At 46.3% G+C, this 18,949-nt stretch overlaps 1 protein-coding gene across 1 annotated transcript; it reads left to right on the forward strand.

Annotated features, from left to right (window-relative positions):
• The first annotated feature begins 6,639 nt into the window (after window positions 1-6,639).
• Window positions 6,640-17,768, forward strand: LOC120393397 (olfactory receptor 4S2-like). The gene is made up of 3 exons (XM_039517893.1): window positions 6,640-7,544; window positions 14,639-14,687; window positions 17,709-17,768. Exons 1-3 carry the CDS (start codon window positions 6,652-6,654, stop codon window positions 17,766-17,768), a joined length of 1,002 nt encoding a protein of 333 aa, XP_039373827.1. The 5' UTR covers window positions 6,640-6,651.
• Window positions 17,769-18,949: the final 1,181 nt, after the last annotated feature.

Below are 18,949 nucleotides of genomic sequence, written 5' to 3' on the forward strand. Positions count from 1 at the left end.
CAAATCTACCGTGGGGATTGCTGTCATTCAAGTAGCCCACGCAATCATTGAGCAACTGGTCTCAAAGGTAGTGACTCTCGGAAATGTCCAGGTCATCATAGATGGCTTCGCCGCGATGGGATTCCCAAACTGCGGTGGGGCTATAGATGGGACTCACATCCCTATCCTGGCACCAGCCCACCAGGCCAGCGAGTACATTAACCGAAAGGGCTACTTTTCAATGGTGCTGCAAGCTGTGGTGGACCATAGGGGACGTTTTACCAACATCAACGTCGGGTGGGCGGGCAAGGTTCATGACGCGCGTGTGTTCAGGAACTCTGGTCTGTTTAGACGCCTCCAGGCAGGCACTTTCTTCCCGGACCACAAAATAACGGTTGGGGATGTGCAGATGCCTACAGTGATCCTTGGAGACCCGGCCTACCCGCTAATGCCCTGGCTCATGAAGCCCTATACAGGCGCCTTGGACAGTGAAAAGGAACTCTTCAACTACCGGCTGAGCAAGTGCAGAATGGTGGTGGAGTGTGCTTTCGGACGTCTCAAGGGGAGATGGCGGACCTTACTGACTCACTCGGACATCAGCGAAAAGAATATCCCCGTAGTTATTGCTGCTTGCTGTGTGCTCCACAATCTCTGTGAGAGCAAGGGTGAGACCTTTTTGGCCGCTTGGGAGGTTGAGGCAAATCGCCTGGCTGCTGTTTACGATCAGCCAGACACCCGTGCTGAGAGAATATCCCAGCGGGAAGCGATATGCATCAGGGAGGCTTTGAAAGCGAGTTTCCTCGCAGAGCAGGGTAACCTGTGACTGTCCACTTGATTTTAAGAGAGCCTGATCATAAACCAAGTTTCCCCCACTTCCCAAGGACGTTTTAAAACTAAGGACATGTTTTAGTAATTAATAATAAATCTTTCGTTGACTTTGCATTTCTGTTTCTTGGTTGAAACATGGAAGCATTCTGTGCTGGGTAAGGTGTGCACTGATGGGTGGGTTTGCAGGAAGGGGCGAGGGGTGCCGTCTTTGAATAGGGGTTAACATGACGGCTGTGGGTTTGGGCGTTGGAAGGGGTGAGGGGTGTGGGGGAAGGGTGAGTATCTGCCCCTGGATGAGGTCTCTTTTTGGGGCTCAGGGCACCGGGGAGGATCGTGACTACGGTCCAAGTGCATGTGAAGGGAAGCCTGCCTTTACATTCGGGGATGTCAGGCACCAGGACCTTGCACAAGCATACACATCAAGGAAAGACCCGGGGCAGCATACACCACACAGACTGTCCCTGGTGCCTAGTGACTGCAGTCTGTGTGTGCCCTGCAGTTGACCCTGCAGCCAAGCTGCTGCTTGGTGAGTCCCTGGCTGCGTCCTGCTGCTCCCAGCCCCCCCCCCCCGTGTGAGTATCTGCGCCCCTCCCCCACCTTCCCTGCCACAGCCACCCCCAGCCAGCCCCTGCCCGCAGCCAGCCCCTGCCCCCAGCCACCCTCTGCCCCCAGCCACCCCCTGCCACCCCCTGCCCCCAGCCACCCCCCTGCCCCCAGCCAGCCCCTGCCCACAGCCACCCCCAGCCACCCCCCTGCCCGCAGCCAGCCCCTGCCCCCAGCCACCCCCAGCCCGCCCCTGCCCCCAGCCGCCCCCCTGCCCACAGCCAGCCCCTGCCCCCAGCCACCCCCAGCCCGCCCCTGCCCCAGCCGCCCCTGCCCAGCCAGCCAGCCCCTGCCCCAGCCACCCCAGCCACCCCTGCCCGCAGCCAGCCCCTGCCCACAGCCACCCCAGCCACCCCTGCCCGCAGCCAGCCCCTGCCCCAGCCACCCCCAGCCCGCCCCTGCCCCCAGCCGCCCCTGCCCACAGCCAGCCCCTGCCCCAGCCACCCCCAGCCCGCCCCTGCCCACAGCCAGCCCCTGCCCCCAGCCACCCCAGCCCAGCCACCCCGCAGCCGCCCCTGCCCGCAGCCGCACTCCTGCCCACAGCCACCCGCAGCCAACCCCTGCCCCAGCCACCCCCAGCCCGCCCCTGCCCCAGCCACCCCCAGCCAGCCCCTGCCCCACCCCTGCCCAGAACCACCTGCAGCCACCCCTGCCCACAGCCACCCGCAGCCAGCCCCTGCCCACAGCCACCCACAGCCACCCCTGCCCGCAGCCACCCCTGCCCACAGCCGCCCTCTGCCCGCAGCCAGCCCCTGCCCCCAGCCACCCAGCCAGCCCCTGCACACAGCCGCCCTCTGCCCCACCCCCTGCCCACAGCCACCCGCAGCCAGCCCCTGCCCACAGCCGACCTCTGCCCGCAGCCAGCCCTTGCCACAGCCACCCTCTGCCCGCAGCCAGCCTCTGCCTGCAGCCCCTGCCACCGCCACCCCCTGCCTGCAGCCACCCCCTGCCCACAGCCGCCCGCAGCCACCCCCTGCCCACAGCCACCCGCAGCCCGCCCGTCTGCATCACCTGCCCACAGCCAGCCCGTGTCACTCCCTGCCTCCAGCTAGCCCTGCCCCACGCCCCTATCTGCAGCCAGCCCCACATCCACTGGTGCCCTGCAGTTCCCAGGGCAGTAACCCTGCACACCTGCTTCAGTGAGGGGGGGGCAGGGAGCAGCTGGGACCCACACGTGTGCACACCCTAGAGTGACCAGACAGCAAGTGTGAAAAATCGGGACGGGGCTGAGGGGTAATAGGAGCCTATATCAGAAAAAGACCCAAAAATTGAGACTGTCCCTGATCACCACCCACACATGTGAAACGGAGCTCATTTCTAGTTCAGCCCCATCTTTTTAAAAAAGAACTTTAGGTAGGGTTAAAATACATCTGTATTTTCCTGGACATGTCAGGCTTTTCGGTTCTTAATCACCTCCTGGGAAAATATGGACGTATGGTAACCCTATTGGTACAAAAAATACATGCTGTCGCACATCCCTTAAATCAGAACTTTTTATAGGGAACCCGTTGTTAAATCAGAACTTTTTATAGGGAACCCGTTGTTAAGATTTTGGCAGCTCATCACTGGCTAAATCCCATTTTAAAAAGTGATTTAGGCACTTAGAAGCCTAAGTCTCAATGTGACTTAGGCTAGGTCTACACCTGGTGGGGGAGAGGGGAGGGTCGACCTAAGATTCGTGAAGCTGAAGTCGGCGTACCTTAGGTCGATTTACCTAGCTGTTAGGATGGCAGTGAGTCAGCCGCTGCTGCTCCCCCATCAACTCCGCTTCAGCCTCTCACCACGGTGGAGTTCCGGAGTCAATGGCAGAGCGACTGGGGATTGATTTTATCGTGTCTACACTAGGCACGGTAAATCAATCCCCGATAGATTGATCACTACCTGCCAATCTGGCGGGTAGTGTTGATGTACCCTTAGATTGCTAAGTACCTATCAATTTTCAAAAGGGAGTGTAGCTAAGTCCCTTGTAACGCTGAGCAGAGAAATGCCTAAAAATCTGGGCCTAACTGTCAACACACCAAAAGTTTGCCTGAAGGATCAAAGCAATATGCTTTAGCCACCTCTTCACTGATTGCTTCCAATGGAGACAAAAATACCTCTGGGAACTCATTACCCAAGGCAATGACATGCTACCACTATATGATTCACTCTAAATATTTCTGCTGTAACTTCACAGCCAGGAGAGAGAGAGAGAGAGAGAGAACTTTTTCCAAAAGATCTTGTTGGATCTTAGATTTTGCAGAGTGAGGGATGGAGACAGTTTCAGATCAGTTTCTGCCCCTAAAGGCAGAAATGGCCTCTATGACTTTCGAACTGTGAGAGAGGTGGATAGGAAAGCGTTGCTCTGTGCTTACAGGGACCAATCAACCCCAGGTCACTAAATTAGTCCTAGTTTATCTTTAGAGGGGGCAAATCACTGATGAGATTACGTTTAATCTTTAGTTATAAGCTGGGGACGCACCAGTTGGAAGTAACGGAGGAGGAGAAGGACCTAGGAGTCCTGGTTGATCGCAAGATGACTATGTAGGCACAATGTGTGATGTAAAAAAAAAAAAAATGCGTTGTTGCATTAGGTTAGGCGAGGTATTTCTGATAAGGAGGAGGAGGTGCTATATATATTATATAATATATAAGTCTCAGGTTGTGTTTGGTTTGTTTGGTGCAGTTTTGGTAAGAAGGATTTGAAAGGATGAAGAAAAAGGTAAACAAAGAGGCCAGAAGGGAGAAGGAAAATGGAAGGCCTTGGAAGGAAAGGAAGAGAAAGGAGGCTTGGAGAGCTTTTTTGTTTTGTTTTAGGATGAGAAGAAAAGATGGATGATTATACTAAATATATTAGATATATACTAGGATAAATAGAAGGAAGGAGAAGAAATATTTCAGCTCAACTGATGTGGCTGAGACACGAGGGATATAAACTGTCAGTCAGGAAATTCAGAAATGAAATTAGACCCAAATTAGAGGGGGGAGGCTAACTGGAACAGTCTACCGGGAACAGGTGGGGGCAGAAAGAGGGACACGACTTTTAAGCTTAGAGAAGATAAGTTTATGGAGGATATGGGATGATAGGATAATGATAGGAGTCAAGTAGGTCAATTATGTGCCTGGTATGATGTACCTTTTCCAGAGGGGCTTTTTTCCAGAGTCTTGCCTGGGTGCTCGGGTTCAGCTGACCTTGGGGGTCAGGGGTTCAAGGAATTGGGGAAGATTTGCCTTTGGGAGTGAGGTTTTTCGCCTTCCTCCGAAGCATGGGGCAGGGTTCACTTGCAGGAGGGTGGTGTGGGGGTTATGTGGCAGCATCTTGCAGGAGGGCCTGCATGATGATCAATGATCAGTGATGATTCTGATCTCTATGATTCTATGATTCTATGATTAATAGAATGGAAGAGAATAGAAAAGGAGGATTTCCTCATTGGGGCTGGTGAAAGCTGGGGAGATAACACCTTCCATGAAACTATTAGGATCCACACCTACAAGCAGTGTAAGTTTTCCAGTATAGCTGAATATTTTACATTAATTCTTTTCATTTTTTACTTTTATACACATAACATAAAGGAAAGGAATCTGTTTATTAGGGTTTCCATCTAGTCCAATCCATTCCATTAGTCTGAAAATTATTAAATTGGAGCATGACTGAAATCCTGTCTACTAATTTCCCTTTCTCAATTTGTATTTATTGTTGATTTTTTTTAAAAGGTTAGTTTTTCTAATTCAGAAGCAATGTCTATCACAGCCTGTAGATGCATGTCCGTACACTCTAAGAAAACCTGGATGACAGTTTTCAGTCAAAAAAATTTTCAGCAAAAAATGCACACTTGCCAATACCAAAACGTTTTATGAATTTGTGTTGGTTTTCCTAAATTATTTTTGTGTAAAAAAACAAACAAACCCAAAAACCAAACCCATAAAAGGTAAAATGTTTCATTTTGACATTTTCAGAATGAAATGATTCCATTATTTGGTTTGAAACAACTTTGCCCTTCAATTAAAAAAAACTAAATGTAAAGAGGCTAAAATAAATTCTCAGAATTGAAATAAAACATTATTTGGAGGTCCAATGAAATGTTTGTCAATCTGAAAAAAATTTCTTTCAACTTTTTGATTTGCCAAAAAATTAATAATCAGTGGTCATAGATTTACATAGTCATATATTTCTCAAGCAGTATACAATTATTTTCTAAAAGTGTAGATCCAAATGTATAGTAGTTGGTAGTAATGGATACTACCTCCTATATGGGAGAGACTGTCAAATTATACAATATAATGTCATACAAGGAATGATTTTGCCAAATTCCAAGAGTCTAGCTTAATGGGAACATGAACATTGTGGAAATTAGTCAGTGAGTGATGAGTTACCAAGATGTGTATTGTAATAGATATTGATTGTATACTTCAGTAAACACTATGGTTTATAGTACATTGAAATGAATATTGACAGAGGTGTAGTGTCCTCAGTCAACATTGTATGTTTCTCTCAGAAAATAAATCCTGATGTCCATGTCAAGAGAAATCAATTTTTTGTTGTTACTTTCAAAAAGATAATCCTGGCTCATGATGATTGATGAGAAAACAGATGTGCTGATTGTTTATCATTTGGCTCCTTAGAAATGAACAACACTGATGTCTGAAGCAATGTTAAATAATTGGCTCACCAGTGTCAATGTCTGAATTCTGATCATAGTAAACTGAAGTTCTGATTGAGTTATCAGAGGCAAAAATACTAAAGAGCAGATCTTATTCCCCTTGACACATTATTACAATAATGCTATTCATGACCATAGCACAGAAATTTCCAGGTATTTCTGATGAAAATACTCAGGCACCAATTTTCATACATTGCTTCCTTAATGGGACATCTTAGACCCATATTTGGATGTTCAAATCAACAACTATGTGCATAAAGTGGGCATTTAGAAGCCAAAAGGAGATTGTGAGAAAGCTATTCTTCCTGTTTAAAAAGACAGTTGAAAAAGAGGCATATATAACAATACAATGAAAATAAGTTGCACTACATGTTCATATATCTCATCAATTCATTTTGAGTTGACTATCAACTTCTAGTGTTCCTTTGATTGAGATATTAGCATTGTTTTCTTTTTGGACAAAATCTACTTCTTTGGCTAATACATCTTGATATTCACTGTGACAGCAATAAACATTGATTTTTTGATTGATGATATTCCTTAATCTGTCATTACAGGTGACTTAATTTGGTACTTTAAGCTCCTCTCCTACTCTGAATATATGGAGAATACAAACAATGTGTCCAAATTCATTCTGTTGGGACTCTCCCAGGATCAAGAGTTACAGCAAGTGTGTTTTGTGCTGTTTTTACTCTTCTATGTAGTTATCATTCTGGGAAATCTGCTCATCATTATCACTATAAAGCACAGTGAGCGTCTGAACTCCCCAATGTATTTCTTTCTTAGGTACCTGTCCTTTGTAGACATCTGCTACTCTTCTGTCACAGCCCCAAAGCTGATTGCAGACTTCCTTGTTGAGAGGAAAACCATCTCCTTTGTTGGCTGTATAGCACAGCTCTTTGGTGTTCATTTCTTTGGGTGCACAGAGATCTTCCTCCTCACGGTGATGGCATATGACCGTTACATCGCGATCTGCAAATCCCTCCATTATATGACCATTATGAACAAGCATGTGTGCAGCTGGATGGTGGTGGCTTCATGGGCAGGGGCCTTTGTGCATTCCATGGTTCAGACTCTTCTGACTACGCAGTTGCCCTTCTGTGGGCCCAATGAGATTGATCATTATTTCTGTGATGTGCACCCTTTGCTAAAATTGGCCTGCACTGACACTTATATAGTTGGCGTTATAGTTGTTGCCAACAGTGGGATGATTTCTCTTAGTTGTTTTGTAGTGTTGGTTGTATCCTATGTTGTCATCTTAGTCTCCTTGAAAACTCGCTCTTCCAAAGGGCGTCTCAAAGCTCTCTCAACCTGCGCATCCCACATCACTGTAGTCATTTTATTTTTTGGGCCATGTATCTTCATCTATATGAGACCTTCTATCACCTTCTCTGAGGATAAAATGGTCGCTGTGTTCTACACCATTATCACCCCTATTCTGAATCCCTTGATCTACACCCTGAGAAATGAGGAGGTGAAAAATGCCATAAAAAATTATGGAGCAGAGAAGCGATTGTTGGAGGGAAATTAAAAATGTGATATGTAGAATGATGTTAGTTCTGCAAACTGGAGTTGGAAGGGGAGATGATAATAGTCAGAAGAAATTTTAGGGAAATCCATATCTTTCTGCTATCAGTTCTTTTGTGAAAATCCCAAGTGTTTCCCCCTGAATTAAGAGCTGCAGATGGCCTTCTTACTTCTGCAGTGGTTCTATTTTAATATTACTGCTTGTAAGATCAATCTAGTCGGGGGTTGGACTAGATGACCTCCTGAGATTCTATGATCATTGAAAAAAAATTACTGAAGCTTTAAGTAGTTTTCTTTTCTTTTTGTACAAAGGTTATAAACTGTGAAAACTTAAGTGGTAAGATAGCCACTTACTGACCAAATATAAAAAGAATATTTTTCTATGAGCAGCTTATTTCATAATTCTGGAATAGATTGTTCCTTCCACCTTCCTCTAAAGCAGCTGGTAGTGGCCATGGTCAGATACAGGTTACTGGAGTACATGGATTACTGGTCTTATCTGATATAGCAATTCTGGGGAGAGGATGAGAGGCGGAGATAGAAGAACCACATGTGATGGATGTTAGTTATGAAGCTTAATATATTAATGAAGCTGCTCAGATACTACAGGGATTAGGGCCATATAAGAAACTATATAGAACAAAATAGAAGCGATTAGTAGATTATAAAGCCCGAAAAGACCACTGTGATTCATGGAGTTATAGGAAAGGACCATCAGATCATCTAGTATGATCTACTGTAGAACACGGGCATCTAGTTGGACCTGTAAAAAACCAGACATAGGAGTTGCCTGAATAAATTCCTGTTTGAGCTAGAACAGGTGTTTTAGAAAAATTTCCAGGGATGGAGAATTCACAACCATTGACAAGTTGTTCGAATAGTTAATTAGAATAGAAAATAATTCCTATTTTTTAAATTAATACATATTTCTTGAGTACAATTAAGAGCTGCTTTCAGTGAAGTCCTGCAATGATGCAACGTGTAAATAAATGACACCACCATGTTGTTATTATTCTCAACAATGTTTTAGGAGGTTCTCCAGAGGTCCTAGAAAGACCCTTGGTTCTGGCCCAAGGAGGCTGTGGCTAAGAAATCTGTGGGAGATTCTGGGTTCTCAGCATTTTGATAATCGGGTCAGTTATTTTGGGGCCCTACGTTAGACAGGAATATTTTTAAAAACCATGACCTAGTCTCTAAATGATGTAATTGCATGAAAGCTACAGATGTCACTGAGATTTGAATTCAGATTTCTGTATAGCCCAGAATAATAACCACTGCAGCATCATTAAAAAAAGTTCTGCTCTTGACTTACAAAACAATATAGATATTAAGCAAACATTCTAGGAACTCTGCTTCAGATGTGAGAAGAGAGAATATTATTGTTCCTTGACCATTACATCTGTTAGGTCCTTGGACATAACTGCAGGTATTTGTGTCTGAATTTCAGCTTTTCTCACCCCTCCTCGCCTCACCCATCTGTGTGCTTATTCTAAAGTGAAACAACAAACTGCTGGAAGTAGCCATAAGGGCATCAGATGACAGCATTGCAATGGAATACAAGCTAAAAAATGGATGGTTGGTGAATAGGGTTGAAGCCTATATCATCACAAGCATTAGTGCCCATTGCCACATTACACCATATCTCCTCCTTGAAAAAATTGATATCCTTGAGCAATGTATCTAAGTCTTACAGTAGACCTTTTCTTGAGAAGCTGCAATGTATTTCAAAAGAAAATAGAACTAACCAGACATTAAAGACTATTCCCATGGTAGTTATGCTTCAAAATTTACAGCACCATTAGTTTAAAAAACTTACTAAACCATAGGACTATCTAATTCCTGGGCTACTGACCACGACTGTAAGCCATTCATGTTGCTGTGTTTGTACTGATTGTCTTGAAGGCTGAATGGATAACCCACAAAGGAAGGGGGAGCCCTGGTAGTCAACCTGAAAGCAGAGATTCCCTAGAGAAAGCTGCTTGACGGGACTCCACAAACCCTTCTCTGACCTTTGGTGCATGGGAGCTGCCATTCTTAGCCTCTCCAGTCCTCCTCCACTATCACTCTCCTTCCATCCATGACTTCCCAGCTCCTTTCTTCAAACTCCTTCTCCCATCTCCCCTTCCAAGACTCCTCACTCTTTGGTTCCCTGCATTCCCAGCTCACATTCCTTTTTCTTTTATTTTTCTGCAACCCAAATTACATCTCTATACCTACAGTTTCTCACTTCTACAGTCTCCTTCCTTCACCCTCCTCTATATTCTCTTTGCCCTGCTCCCCATGTTCACCTCTTTCCCCTCAGTGTCCTTCCCTGCCTCCCCCATAATCATAGGATCCTTACAATGACCCTCGCTATGTTCTGACAACATAGAGGGCCACTTACTCTCTTAGGACAGCCTGGCTTCAATCACATTAGAAGCAATGGGAGAGGATAGCCATCTTTACTAAGGGCAGGCTCATCGGCCTTTGCAAAGGCTGTGTGAGAATGGCAGCTATTTTGGTTTGAGGGAGGGCTGTAACTTCATTCCCATTGAGAAAAAAAGGGTGCTGGCAGCCATTTTGATCCAGTGGAGTTTGCCCGCATCATTCCTAGATTTTATGAATCTTGAAAAATCAGCCAGTGTGGAGAGACTGAGTTACAATATCTCCATCCCCATTCTCCAATGAGAAGATGATGGGTCAGGGGTGGTGACTGTTGTGTATTTGGTTGTCATGGTTTCTGTTGCTATGGCAACTGAGTTAGAGTATTATGGTCTGTAAATAAAATGGTGGTTTTGTTAGCTGTCTGCTCTCAGGCCTCAAGTGATTTCTTCCTAAACTGGCTGCCCCCAAGGATATAACAAGTGGCGACGAGGATGGGATTCCGGTGCTGCTCCAGTAACAGAAGGAAGTAGAAGTCAAGGTAAAGAACAAACAAACAAAAAAGCTGCTTCTTTGCACTGACTGTGAAAGTGAAACTAAAATCATGGCTACTCTGACCAGGCCTCAGGAGCCTTTTGATGAGAATACAGAGCAGTGGCATGTGTATACTGAGCGTTTTGAGCTTTTTTTTATTGCAAATGACATTACAGAAGCAAAGAAGGTGCCGATATTCTTAAGTGTTGTAGGAGCTAAAACCTACTCCCTGCTACACAGCTTACTACACCCTGTTAAGCCAGCAACTAAACCTTACAGTGACATTGTGGAAATCCTGGGGTCCCATTTTTCCCCAAAACCACTGGTAATTGCTGAAAGATATAGGTTCCACAAAAGAGACCAAAAGGAAGATGAAACAGTTGTACAATTTGTAGCCATTCTAAAAAAGCTAGCAGAACACTGTGAATTTAAAGAAATGTTACATGATGCCCTGCGTGACAGGTTAGTGTGTGGCCTGTACAGTGAAGCTATACGGAAGCGCCTACTGACAGAGGCTCAGCTTACCTTACAGAAGGCTATTGATATTGCTGTCTCCATGGAACTGGCTACAAGGGAGGCACAATACATCGGTGCACCCCCTAGGGTGCAAAAAGTGTCACAAGAACCGACCCACAAAACTGTGCAGAGTCAAGAATGTTACCGCTGTGGTAAGCCAGGACACCAGGCATCAGAATGCTGGTGTAAGGACCTGGTGTGTCGACACTGTGGCACAAGGGACACATTGAGTGTGCCTGTAAACAAAAGAAAAAGAGGCCTGTGGTCTGGCCGACAAAAAGAGGAACCTTGCATACTCTAGAGCAGACCCAGGATGATCAAGGAGACACCTCATCACAAGAGGAAGTGCCACTGCATGTTTTGTCTTTGGCAGCGGGCTCACATGAATACTGGGTAACCCCCTTATTGGAGGGCAAACCTATACGCATGGAACTGGACACCGGTGCAGCTGTCTCGCTGGTCTCTGAGACTGTGTATAAAGAAAAGCTACAGCATCTTCCGCTTAAGGCAACAAAAACTGTTCTGAAGACGTATACGGGAGAAGCTGTGCCCATGGTCGGCACTATTGATGTTAAGGTGGAGCTCAATGGACAGGCCGCTAGATTGCCACTGTTTGTGGTGAGAGGTGACTACCCAGCCTTAATGGGTAGGTCTTGGCTTGGGAAGATTCAGCTGAACTGGGCAGAAGTGCACCGGATGACTAAAAAAGAAACCAGTCTAACCCCTATACTAAGGAAACATGCTGCTGTTTTTGGAGATGATTTGGGAAGTATGAAGGGAATCACTGTGACATTGAACATTAAACCTGGCAGTCCACCAAAATATCTGAAAGCCCGAACTGTGCCATATGCCATCAGGCCAAAGGTTGAAGCAGACCTGGAGCGCCTGGTCACCAATGGAGTCCTAATACCAGTTACCCATAGCTCATGGGCCACTCCTATCGTTCCAATAGTGAAGAAAGATGGCTCTCTCCGGATTTGCGGTGATTTTAAAGTCACTGTCAACCCAGTGTTGTGTGCAGAGCAATACCCGCTTCCCCGCATCGATGACCTCTTCGCAGGCCTGGCTGGGGGACAAAAGTTCAGTAAGATTGATCTGAGTCAAGCATATTTACAGATGCACATCGATGAAAAGTCCCAAGAGCTGTTGACTATTGTGACTCATAAGGGGCTTTATCGATACTGTCGCCTACCCTTCGGAATAACATCGGCTCCCGCCCTGTTCCAGAGAGCTATGGACCAGATCTTGTGTGGCTTGTCAGGAGTTCAGTGCTATCTGGATGACATCCTAGTCACTGGGAGAAATGAAGAGGATCACTTAAAGAATTTAGAGGCTACCCTACAAAGATTGGAAGAGTATGGCCTACGAGTTCGCAAAGACAAGTGTGAATTCTTCAAGCCCTCTGTTGAATATTTGGGACACATCATCGATTCTGCAGGTCTTCATAAGGCCCCTGCAAAAGTTAAAGCTATTGTGGAGGCTCCCCCACCACGAAATGTAAGCCAGCTGCGCTCGTTTCTAGGACTACTGAACTATTATGGAAAGTTCATCTCACAGGTAGCCACACTGCTAAAACCACTTCACGAGCTCCTTGGGCAGAACAAGGCCTGGAAGTGGACTGAAGCCTGTGATGTTGCATTTAACAAAGCTAAGGATGCATTGTTAAATTCTGAAGTTCTAACGCACTTTGATCCATCCTTACCCCTGCAATTGGCCTGCGATGCCTCCCCTTATGGAGTGGGAGCAGTCGTGTCACACATTATGCCTTCGGGAGAAGAGAGACCTATTGCTTTTGCTTCACGCACTCTAAGCAAAGCAGAAACTAACTACGCCCAAATCGAACGGGAGGCATTAGGAATTGTTTTTGGAATTCGGAAGTTTCATCAGTACCTCTTTGGGCGAAAGTTTACTCTTCTTACAGACCATCGACCTCTGACGTCAATTTTTGGACCCTACACAAGGCATTCCCCCATTAGCTGCTAGTCGTATGCAACGTTGGGCATTGTTACTTTCAGCACACACATATGAAATTAAATATCGGAAATCCACTCTGCACGGCAATGCAGATGGCCTCTCGAGGTTGCCTTTGCCGGTCAAACATCAAGATAGCGCCCAAAAGGAAATCTTCTACTTTGAACAGGTAGAGAATACACCCATCACTGCTACTCAGATAAAGAAAGCAACTCGTGTTGACCCAGTATTGTCCCAAGTTATGGACCTGGTGATGCATGGAAAATCTCGACAAACCTCTCCGGTCTCATCCGACCTTGTTCCCTACATGTCCAAACGGATGGAGTTATCGGTCCAATCTGGTTGTTTGTTGTGGGGGAGACATGTCATTATTCCACCACCACTGAGATCACAGATGTTAGAACAGCTACATTCCGGTCACTGTGGAATAGTGCGCATGAAGGAAATTGCACGAAGCTATTTTTGGTGGCCTGGATTGGACAGCGCTATTGAAGAGAAGGCAAAAGCTTGTATGTCATGTCAGGGTGTGAGGAATGCACCCCAGTGGGCACCCCTACACCCATGGGACTGGCCTGAAAATCCGTGGCAACGTATTCACGTTGACTTTGCTGGCCCCCTTGAAGGAAGCATGTTCTTGGTGGCAATAGATGCCCATTCTAAATGGCCAGAAGTCTCTATAATGCAGTCCACTTCTGCAGAGAGTACTATCCAAAACTACGAGGACTCTTTAGTCGTTTTGGTCTGCCAGAACAACTTGTGAGCGACAACGGACCGCAGTTCGTTTCTCAGGAGTTTCAAAATTTTATGAAGGCAAATGGGATACACCACATCACGTCAGCACCATATCATCCGTCCACCAACGGACTAGCTGAAAGATTTGTGCAGACAATGAAAAACGCTTTGAAATCAGCAAGGGGACAACACTCCATTCAAAAGCGTCTTGATATCTTCTTACTTTCCTACAGAAACACCCCTCATGCTACGACCCAGGCATCCCCAGCCTTTCTAATGTTGGGACGACAGCTGCGCACTTGCTTTGATCTGCTGAAACCTTCTGAACCCCGACAAACTGTGCAACATCAGCAGCAATATCAAGTCATCAGACGGGCACCCAGAGCAAAGACCGAACCTTTAGCCCGGGACAGCCAGTTTTGGCTCGGAATTATACTTCCAGAGCTAAATGGGTCCCAGCCACAGTCATCACTCAAACAGGACCTGTTTCCTACACAGTCCGGACTGCAGAGAATGTTACCTGGAGGCGACATGTAGATCAGCTGTTGCCAGGTCATGCCAGTCCTCAGGACCCATCTGCAGGTGAGGGGTCTGACTTCACCTCTTCTGGTGAGGCACCGAATCACGAGTCACCTGTTCCTGACTGTTCTCCTCCATTACTGCCGGCGGCTGAGATACCCCTTTGCCCAGCACGAGCTGATACCACCTCCTCACCCATTCGTGCTGCGGACCCTGAGCCCCTAGTGCTTTCGGGTGCAATAACACCAGAAGTTCGCCGTAATCCACCTAGAGACAGAAGGCCTCCTCATCGGCTGGATCTCTAGCTAGGGCGAACCCACGGTTATGGGGCAAAATAATCCCCCGGGGTTTAGCCGGGAATGGAGGCAGTCTACCCTCCTTCTCTAGTCTAGTGTGTGTTTGTTTGTTTTTATTTAGGGGATGTTCTTATTAGTGGGGGAGGAATATGTTGTGTATTTGGTTGTCATGGTTTCTGTTGCTATGGCAACTGAGTTAGAGTATTATGGTCTGTAAATAAAATGGTGGTTTTGTTAGCTGTCTGCTCTCAGGCCTCAAGTGATTTCTTCCTAAACTGGCTGCCCCCAAGGATATAACAGTGACCTCTCCATATCTCCTGAACAACCAGGACAGCTAAAGCGCACTTCCATCTCATCACACCCAAGGGCCAAAAGTGTTTCCATGGCAAGTGAGACTCATCACTCCCTTCCCACTCATGATGCAAAGTTGTTTCCTTGATAAATGAGATAGGAAAACCAACCAACCAAAAATAGGGGTTTAGGTTGGTTATTAGTTTAGGGATGCCACAAAGGGCCACTCCGGGCCTCATGTCTATTCAATGGGAGGGGCAGCAGATTCCATCACCCTCCCCACCATCTTGGAGGTGTGGATTCTGTGCTCGTCTCTTCCATTTGGTGGGGCAACTCACCCATGGCACAGAGTTAGCACAGACAGACCCCCATCAAGCCCAGAAACAGGCTGGTGTATAGTACCACAGGCCCCTTCACCTTTGGACAGATCCCAGCCTTATATCCCTATAGAACTTGCCCAGGACTGTGAGGAATAGTATGGGAGTTAATGCAGGGCTGCCCAAAGGAAGTTTTGAAGCTAGGCAGATTACTGCTCCTGCCATAGTGATGCCTCAGTCCCCACTATTTATTCAGCCTTTGCTGATGCCCTAGGACAAGGTTGTGAGCAGGGAGCACCCCTCAACCCTGGTGGATACAGTGCCAGGAGGTAGGGCTAAATAGATGGCTGGAGCAGGGACAGCAAGGGGGTAGTCTGAGTCAGCAATGGGTCAGTTGGGGAGCGAAACTGATGTGCTACTGCTTTTCAGAGAGGGGAAAACCAACGCATTGCTTCCAAGGATGGTCACTAAGATAAGTATGGCAGCAGAGCCAGCAGGCAAGGATGATCGTGGGCTCAGTGCTGTTCTTTGCTCTCTTGAGGCACATCAATTAGTGGACCCAGGGGCAAAGAATGGAGAGGAGTTGGCAACTCTGTGCTATAAGGCATACACCCGGAAGCCACAAACAACAGCTCGGCAGGGTAACTCAGGCCCCAGCTGACTTGAGAAAGCACCATAGCTGATGACCAATGTCTCCGAACAAGTACATGGATAATTTCCTGGTTTAGCTCCTCTGTCCTAAAAGGGGCTTCAAGGAGCTTCTGCAGCCTTCCCATTGGTTCCATTCATGACTGGGACATCGGGAGTTTACTGAAGGCAGCTGGGATCCCCACTTAGAGTAGGGAAGGGATTGGCAGGCTGCCAACCTGCCAAATTCTATACAAAGAGAAAAGAGTCCAAGTGATCAGTTTGTGATCAACTCAGAAGTGAAAATTATGCATCTGAACATTGTCACATATGTTACAAATATGGTCAAAGAAAATCAGTATTTTTTTTAATAAATGATTCACTTAGCAAAAAAGGAGATAAATTCCCAATACTATGTCAATGGCATAGTTAGAGTAGCCATTTTAGACAATCAATGTGCTTGATCTGACAGCGTTGTTGTAATTGTGATTTTGTGAAACATCATCTTGTTTCCACAGGGAATAACTAACATCACCCTTCTCTTATGGTGGACCAATTTGTCTATGGTTGCATAAGCAGAAGAGAGGGTACCAAACCTTATTCTCTCCCCTCCCAAGATTAGGGTTGGAAGAGACCTCAGGAGGTCATCTAGTCCAATCCCCAGCTCAAAGCAGGACTAACCCCAACTAAATCATCCCAGCCAGGGCTTTGTCAGGCCTGGCCTTAAAAACCTCTAAGGATAGAGATTCCACCACCTCCCTAGGTAACCCATTCCAGTGCTTCACCACCCTCCTAGTGAAATAGTTTTTCCTAATACCTCCCCCACTGCAACTTGAGACCATAGCTTCTTGTTCTGTCATCTTCCACCACTGAGAACAGCCTCGCTCCATTCTCTTTGGAACCCCCCTTCAGGTAGTTGAAGGCTGCTATCAAATCCCACCTCACTCTTCTCTTCTGCAGACTAAATAAGCCCAGTTCCCTCAGTCTCTCCTCGTGAGACATGTGCCCCAGCCCCCTACTCATTTTTGTTGCCCTCTGCTGGACTCTCTATAATTTGTCCACATCCTTTCTGCAGTGGGGGGCCCAAAACTGGATGCAATACTCCAGATGTGGCCTCACCAGTGTCAAATAGAGAGGAATAATCACTTCCCTCAATCTGCTGGTAACGTTTCTACTAATGCAGCCCAATACGCCGTTAGCCTTCCTGTCAACAAGAGCACACTGCTGACTCAAATCCAGCTTCTCATCCACTGTAAACCAAAGGTCCTTTTCTGCAGAACTGCTGCTTAGCCAGTCAGTCCCCAGCCTGTAGCAGTGCATGGGATTCTTCTGTCCTAAGTGCAGAACCTCATCAGATTTCTTTTGGCTCAATCCTCTAATTTGTCTAGGTCCCTCTGTATCCTATCCCTATCCTCCAGCATATCTACCACTCCTCCCAGTTTAGTGTCATCTGCAAACTTGCTGAGAGTGCAGTCCACGCCATCCTCCAGATCATTAATGAAGATATTGAACAAAACCAGCCCCAGCACTGACCCTTGGGGCACTCCACTTGAAACCGGCTGCCAACTAGACATGGAGCCGTTGAGCCTGACAATCTAGCCAGCTTTCTGTCCACCTTATAGTCCAATCATCCAGCCCATACTTCTTTAACTTGCTGGCAAGAATACTGTGGGAGATCGTATCAAAAGCTTCGCTAAAGTCAAGGAATAACACATCCACTGCTTTCCCCTCATCCATAGACCCAGTTATCTCCTCATAGAAGGCAATTAGGTTAGTCAGGCATGACTTGTCCTATATTCATCAGTATCACTGGATTCATCATACTGTGTACATAACCGCTCCCATTTGTTGATTTTTGGGGAAGTGTAGCCAGCTGCTGAAGGGTTTTGTCTCTTCCACTCCATTACAGTCAGTTCATGCTTCTGGGTCTCAATCTGGGCTTGTATTTCTTGGTCTTTTAACTCCAGGGCTTGCTGGTGTGCAGGCCTTTTTTCATCAGCCTCCAGCTGCCTAAGTTCCACGGCTAACCTTTGGGTTTCCTTGGCTTTTTTGTGAGCAGCTTCCTCCCTGGGTGCCTCTGTTTATTTTAGCCTCATTTGAAACTCATGGTCCTTTGTCTTCTCTACTGTTTCCAGTCTGGCCAGTTCTAGTTTTGTAGTTTTGTAGCTGCCTCATTTTCCTGCTTTCTTGTGCTTATTTCCCTCACCCAAAATAAACAAACTGAAAATAACAAACCAGTAACCACTTCGTCTGTTCTCCAGCCACCACACCAAAAACTCACTTAAAATCAGTGCCAATGTCTCAAAGCAATCAGCTGTGCACAGATCCTGCTGACTATGCCACTGTGATGGGTTCAGTCACAGAGATTTTTTTGGGACTGTCACCTGATGTGCTGAGACTACCTCTGAGCATGTTTTCTCTGACAGTTTGGGCCTCCAGAACCCTGCCTTGTTGAGCCAGAAACACCAGTCTGCTCCAACATAGACCAGGGTCTGAACCATGCTCCCCAAAGCTGCAGACTTAACTAAAAACATCTTAAGAAGTGCTCCTGTCTCCAGCACCCAGACACCCAACTCCCAATGGGATCCAAACCCCAGATAAATCCATTTTACTTTTATGAATTTACCCTGTATAAGTTTTATACAATTTCCTGCCCTCTATAACACTGATAGAGAGATATGCACAGCTGTTTGCTCCCCCAGGTATTAATTACTTATTCTGGGTTAATTAATAAGCAAAAGTGATTTTATTAAATATAAAAAGTAGGATTTAAGTGATTCCAAGTAATAACAGACAGAACAAAGTAAGTTATCAAGCAAAATAAAACAAAACACATAAGTCTAGGCCTAATACATTAAGAAACCAATTACAGATGAAATCTCACCCCCAGAGATGTTCCAATAAGCTTCTTTCACAGACCGAACTCCTTCCTAGTCTGGGTCCAGCAATCACTCACACCCCCATAGTTACTGTCCTTTGTTCCAGTTTCTTTCAGGCATCTCTTGGGGGTGAAGAGGCCATCTCTTGAGCCAGCTGAAGACCAAATGGAGAGACTTCCCGGACCTTTTATAGCCTCTCTCTTGTGGGTGGAAACCTCTTTGTTCTTCTGTGTAAAGTCACAGTAACAAGATGGAGTTCGTAGCCACTTGGGCAAGTCACACATCCATGAATGATTCAGCTTTTTGCAGGCCGATGCCATTGTTTACAT

The sequence above is a fragment of the Mauremys reevesii genome, unplaced genomic scaffold, assembly GCF_016161935.1.
Source record: "Mauremys reevesii isolate NIE-2019 unplaced genomic scaffold, ASM1616193v1 Contig2, whole genome shotgun sequence".
In the NCBI taxonomy this organism is placed as follows: domain Eukaryota; kingdom Metazoa; phylum Chordata; order Testudines; family Geoemydidae; genus Mauremys; species Mauremys reevesii.

What these genes read in the sequence shown, in the direction of transcription:
- LOC120393397 (XM_039517893.1), top strand. Translation starts at nt 6,652, where the DNA reads ATGGAGAATACAAACAATGTGTCCAAATTCATTCTGTTGGGACTCTCC. An exon ending in GTGAAAAATGCCATAAAAAA is followed by an intron (nt 7,545 to 14,638) that starts TTATGGAGCAGA and finishes GGGGATGTTCTT; the next exon opens with ATTAGTGGGGGAGGAATATG. An exon ending in TGGTTGTCATGGTTTCTGTT is followed by an intron (nt 14,688 to 17,708) that starts GCTATGGCAACT and finishes TTTTAACTCCAG; the next exon opens with GGCTTGCTGGTGTGCAGGCC.